General features: G+C 44.1%; 1 protein-coding gene across 1 annotated transcript in view; it reads right to left on the bottom strand.

The window, feature by feature from the left end:
- LOC102439825 (complement factor H-related protein 1-like) overlaps positions 1–4,930 on the bottom strand; it is a 16,192-nt gene extending 11,262 nt beyond the window's left edge. Inside the window, exon 1 of the mRNA XM_006104952.3 lies at positions 4,697–4,930. Within this exon, the coding sequence (XP_006105014.1) occupies positions 4,697–4,754 (58 nt within the window). The 5' untranslated portion in view covers positions 4,755–4,930. The remainder of the gene's footprint in view (positions 1–4,696) is intronic.
- Positions 4,931–6,420: the final 1,490 nt, after the last annotated feature.

Here is a 6,420-nt window from a genome sequence, read left to right as displayed (position 1 = left end):
ACAGTATTTCACAATATTCATGACTGATTGCTCACTGTCACTGACTGCAATATATTTAGCGACCTATTTGTTATCTAATAATTTAAAACTCTGCACACACATTTGGAACGGAAAGAAATAGGCCTTGGTTTAAAGCCAAGAGCCTTGCACATCACTTGAGAGTTGACAAATTAATTTTCCCGGTGATACGTGGGCTTTAGAAAATCGCAAATGGACTGGACATCAGGGAGGTTCACTTACTGATGCATCTGGGAGGCGAGGACCAGCCATTCTCCGTACATGTCACTGTGCTCTGTGGGTCTGAGAGACTGTAGCCGGGATCGCAATCAATTTTGATAGACTGTCCCTGTAACAATCTTTGTTCTTTAGATGGAGAACGTACATGTTCCAAATCATCGAAAACACACTTTCCTGAGGATTACACAATGATCAGAAAAACGAATAAATGTAGTCATAGATTAAAAATCATCTTTACAATCTTATTTATTTATTTATTTTTAAAGTTCTGTGACCATTTACTTGCTCTTTGGCCGTGGCCCCGCCCCTGGCCCGCCCCTCCCCTCCCCACCCCGCGCCAGCCACCAGTCCATAGTTTTCAATCTCTCATCTCCGCAGACTACTGGTCAACCCAATCACTCACCCACCGCTAGAGACAAAGTCCGGGCGGCCAAGACATCTGGTCTACCCAATCTCTCCCCATTATGGCCAGAGACTAAGTCCAGGCTCAGCCATCTGGTCGACCAGAGCCACCAAGCAACATTTCTCCTCGCCGCCCATTGTGGGGAGTGCTGGTCGACAGCTGGGGAGGGGAAGGGGCTGGGGGAGGGATGGGGAGAGGGGAGCCTCCCCTTGGCCCCACATGGAAAGGGATGGCATCCGCCGTCACCCACCCCCTCCTCCCTGTCCCAGCCCGGGCACCAAGGCCACAGTGGGGTTCGGGAGAGGAGGCCACGGCTGGCTGGTCTGGGCGCGAAAGGAAGGTGAATGGACGCGGACGCCGAAGCCATTCCCCTCCCCTTCCTTCCTTTGGTTGCCCGGAGGGGGATGGCCGCCCCCGCCTGGGAAGGAAGAGAGGCTGGAGGGAGACAAACCCTTGTGTCCAGGGCTGACTTTCAATAGATCACAGTGAGGGAGCTGCTCTGCTACCTAGGAAACCCCGACCTAGAAGCCTGTGGTTTAGGAAAGGCTTAGCACCAGCTTCCCCCAAACGTGGGTTCCGTGAAGGGCAAGGGGGCGGCCCCCTTTCCGACCATCCCTGTTTCCCAGGATGAAGGGCTCTCCGCACTGGACCTCCGTTACAATCTTTAAACTAGAATGCATAAGCATTCCAACAGGCAGCTTAAGTACAACGAAAGTTGCTAGTAAATGTGTTTGAAAAAGAAAACCAAGATTGAAGATGATTTATCTGTAGTTTTCACAATTAAACTATGAATAAATGATATCAACATTGTAATAAAGTCTTTTTTTTTTCATCTCCCATGTTTTTAATGAGGGACCTTTCGTAAAAGAAAATATCTGTATTGGTCTTTCTGCTCATAGAACTCTTCCCTTGACCTATTTTTCCCACACAGGCTTAGGGGTGCTCATGTGTTGCTCTCTGAACTCTGAACTGTTGCCACGTGCACAGCACAGAGAGGTTTACTTACTGCGGCAGGGCACTTCCGGGGTCCATCCGTCTTGTGTGCAAGTAATGTAATGCCAGAAATCTTCAGGAGGAGTCACATAGTTTTCATCACAGGAATAGTAAAACCATTGTTTTATCGGTGCTGGGAAGTATGATTTATATTTGTCTTCCTTGTATAGGAGTCCATGCTTTATTTCTGGAAATTCACAGGGATTTACTAGCAATTAAAACAAACAAAACACAGTGCAAGTAATGTTTTACCTTAATAAAAATGTAATGAGAGATACATTGTTTCATTGATGAATTATATTCTCATATGCACCTAATTACACTCATTGCATTAGGCTTTCTAAGGACAAGAAAAATTATAATCTTCAGATGATGTGAATAACACTTGTTTTCTGATCATTTCACAATATATACAAATATCAAATCATTATCTACACCATGATTATTTAAATGATATTTTATCTACATAAATCATCACTCTCCTTGTCATTGTTATGGACACTGAGCTCTGTGTCACAGTGGTCATGGCCTCTTCTTTAAGGCACCTGACTGTCCACATTTATTAGACCTTGGCCTTGAATGAACACTGGGCCATTGACCTGTTATGTGTGTTCTTTCATTTATCATCCATGGAAGATCCAGCTTAAGTGCGGGCCCCTTTTCCAATGAACTGATATACAAGGAGCAGCAATGAGATTGTAGAGACAGAAAACACTGGAAAAGGGGCAGCCCCCCAGGAATAAAGTGCCCTGTGGACCGAGGGGCGTGTGTGACAGGTGGGGCTTTAGAAAGTGCACAATGTCTCCCACATTCATTCCCCTCATACAAAGGAGCCCCATGCCCCTCCCTTGAGTGAAGGTCGAAATCAAAGACTGCCTTGAAACCCTCTGCTTTACCTTCTCAGTGAGGCAAAGATTTGGACCTCTTAGGTCCTCTTTATTTTTTAATTTTTAGTTTTTTAAATTGATTTCAGAGAGGAAGGGAGAGGGGAGAGAGAGAAGAGAGAGAAAGATAGATAGATAGATAGATAGATAGATAGATAGATAGATACATAGAGAGAGACACATCAATGAACAGAGAGGATCATTGATCTGCTGCCTCCTGCAATACCCCACACTAGGGATTGAGCCCCCAAACTGGGCATGTTCCTTGACTAAGAGTTGAACCATGACCTCCTAGTTCACAGGTCAATGCTCAACCCCTGAGCCACGCCGGTCAGATGGATCCCCTGTATTTTTAAGTTTAAGAGAAGTAATTGCAGAATTAAGAAGCAGGTGAAGATATGGAGGGAGCTTACAGCTACATCTTGGAGGAGGATCCCAGCCTTTGTCCGTACATGTTGCAGTATTTCCCCGGGAGGAAGGCAAAAAGCCACTTGTACAGTAGTACGTGATTTCTTGTCCAAGTCCGTAATTGGTCCTTTTAGGAAGGTAGTGACTGTTTGCAATTCTCGGCGGGTCACATGCTATTTCTGAAAAGTAAAAGAACATGTCTATTATGCAGAAATCACATGAAAATCTTCAAGGACATGAGAATAAAGTGAATGTCATGTTTTTGTTCTTTCCAAAGAGCAAAAGGGCATTCAAATGAGCACTCTGTCCTTATATATATATCAGCAACGATTATATTAAAACTAGTAGAAAATATATGGGACCTTCTAGACACAAGTATTAAGTAAATTATGTCTCCAGAGTTTGATGTTAATTGACACTAACCTCAAATGAACCTGAAAAAAATGTTCATTTTTTTGCCAGGCCGGTGTGGCTTGGGGGTTGAGTATTGACCTATGAAACAAGAAAGCATGGTTCAATTCCTGATCAGGGCACATGCCTGGTTGGGGCCTTGATCCCCAGGAGGGGGTGTGAAGGAGGGAGCCCATCAAGGATTCTTTTTCATTCATCATTGATGTTTCTACTCTCTCTCCCTTTCCCTTTCTCTCTGAAGTCAATAAACTATATTTTAAAAATAAAAAGTACATTTATTTTCTCTCACATTTTAATCTGCTATATCTATAAATCAGATTTTCATGTTACCAGTGCAGGCCAGTCTACATATCTTAGTTTTCACTTCATAATATAGCTACACTTAACACCAATGTATGAAGTCAAAAGCCAGGAGACACATATAAAAGCACACGTTTCCCTAAGAGACCAACCAAATACTATTGGGAAAATTTCGTTAAATTAATTAAGAATAGAAGAACTTCTGGTGGTTACTTTCAAGGAGTGGACATAAATCTCTTAACAAATTGTAATTCCCTACTCTCATCATCTCCATGAAAGTAAATGGTGCTGTTAAAACATTGCCAGGGCAGGTGCCTCTGTCCAAAAGAGTAACAGCTGAGACTGTACAAAGTGTGAGGCCACATTGTTCCTACTGTTAGAAGCCACCATTAAGATTTGGGATAAGAATAATAATCCCACATTGGCACTCCCTGTTCTGATTCAGTAGAAACATCCAGTTTGCACAGGGACGGATGAATTGGGCCAAAGGTGGTTTTTATTTAGCCGGTCTCGGTGCTTTTCATCATTCCTGCCAATGACTTATTGTCAGAGATTGTCCCTAATGAATGCAGAGACCAAAGTGTTGGTAAATTACCCTCCAATAGCCCGTAGCTGGTGGGCTTGACTCCTGGTCAAGGGCACACATGTCTTGGAGGCAGTTTCCATCCAAGGCCCTGGTTGGTACTTGGGGTAGAGGCACCCAGTCTCTCTCACATTGATGTCTCTCTCTGCCTCTCCCTCTACCATTTTTTCTCTCTCTCTGCCTCTCCCTCTACCTTTTTTCCTCTCTCTTTCTACCTCTCCCTCTCCCTTTTTTTCTCTCTCTTTCTCCCTCTCTCTCTACCCTTTTCTCTCTCTCTTTCTACCTCTTCCTCTACCCTTTTCTCTCTCTCTCGTTCTCTCCCTTCTCCCTGCTGTCCTCTCTCACTCTAAAGATCAATGGAGAGAGGATTGAAAGGTCAATCTTCATGTGAGGATTAAAAAAAAACCTTAAAGACACATGCTAAAGGTCAAATACTACTTAAGAAGGAGCTAAATATTCCCATCAGTTTCAACTCACCTTGTCCACGAGCCCAGGAGACCCACAGGGTGAGGATGACCTTGACTAGTAACTGCATGGTGGGGCTCCCCGGGTGTGTTAGCACAGATCGTCCAGCGCTGCTGTTTGGGGTTTCAAATGAGCCCTTACCAAGTGTGAGTGAGACCTCGGATTTAAGTGAAATAGCAGGATGGATGCTAGTTGACTGAGGTCACTTGGTAGATATCAAATTTCAGAGTTTTGGAATATCTGTAAATTTTCGTGAGTGATTTCACAGTGAATCATTTCTTGACTTCATTCCCTGACATGTACTTGTACAAATTTCCTTAGAAAAGTTATAAACTGGATCCAAAAGTGATATAAAACAATTTTCTTTAAGTGAAACCTTCTTGAGGATGGGTGAGGTTCTTTCTTAACCAGGACATTCACTTGGGAGTAGCTCTGACTGCATGTCCCTGTGACGGTCTCTCCTCCTCTCATTGCTCTCACCCGACTGCAGTCCTTAGGGGTCTATGGACACCAGCCAGTGTGTTCACACAGTGTATGTTCCTGTCTGTAGGACAGCACTGATTTTTTTGTAAACTCACAATGGACCACACCACCAGGTCCAAGAATTTTAGCACATTCTTCACATTCAATATTTTCCACATGTTTTATTTCCGTTTAGAGAGAGAAGGAGGCAGAGGGAGAGACAGAAACATCTACAAGGAGGAACATCTACCTGCTGCCTCCTGTACCCCCTCTACTTGGGAATGAGCCCATTACCCTGGCATGTGCCCTCACCTGGATTGAACCTGTGACCTTTGGTGCATGGCACGACGTCCAACCAACAGAGCCACACTGGCCAGTCTAGGCACCTTCTCTTTGAGGGAACAACATATTCAGAGGCATGCCATGGAGCAAATGGGAAGCATAAAGACTAACCTCATCTGAGAACTAGTTTGGCCAAAACCTTCTGCTCAAATACAAATTGGAGACTAATTATCAGGCAGAGCTTCAAATGGACAGGACTTGGAATTGTTTTCAGGTGTTTTCACAATGGGTTATGTGAAAACAGAAATTCAGTTCCCATATTGACTTAGGATCAGGGAAATTGTTCATTGACCAGATTAGTTAAGATTTGTAGCTTTAAAATAACTGATTATTTTTGTCAAATAGAAGAGCAAAGCTTCGACTCTGTCAAACAGTTCAAACCCTACAGGTGGAAACAATGAGAACTGCCTTTCTTCCTCACAAGTCTTCTTCAGTCCAAGATTCACCTCTGACTTCAGTTAGAGAATGTAGGAAAGGGGGGAGGGAGAGATGGGAGAGAGAGAGGGAGAGAGAGAGAGAGAGAGAGAGAAAAGAGAGAGAGAGAGAGAGAGAATATTGATGTGAGAGAGACACATCAATTTGCTTGCGTCTTGCATATCCTCCAACTGGGATAGTGATTAAGCCTGCAACCCAGGTACATACCCTTGACCAGGAATCTAACCCTAGATCTTTTGGCCCACAGGCCAATTCTGTGACCACTGAACCACACCAGAAAGGGCAATTTTATTTTTAATATTTTTATTGATTTCAAAAAGGAAAGGAGAGGGAGAGAGAGATCCAAACATCAATGATGAAAGAGAATTATTGATCGGCTGCCTCCTGCAAGCCCCCCATTAGGGATCAAGCCCACAAGCCAGGCATGTGCCCTTGACTGGAATCGAACCCGGGACCCCCCAGTCTGCAGGCCGACGCTCTATCCACTGAGCCAAACC

Source organism: Myotis lucifugus, unplaced genomic scaffold, assembly GCF_000147115.1.
Source record: "Myotis lucifugus unplaced genomic scaffold, Myoluc2.0 scaffold_625, whole genome shotgun sequence".
Classification (NCBI taxonomy): domain Eukaryota; kingdom Metazoa; phylum Chordata; class Mammalia; order Chiroptera; family Vespertilionidae; genus Myotis; species Myotis lucifugus.
The sequence above is the reverse complement of the archived record's forward strand: the minus strand, read 5'-3'. Positions and strand labels throughout refer to the sequence as shown.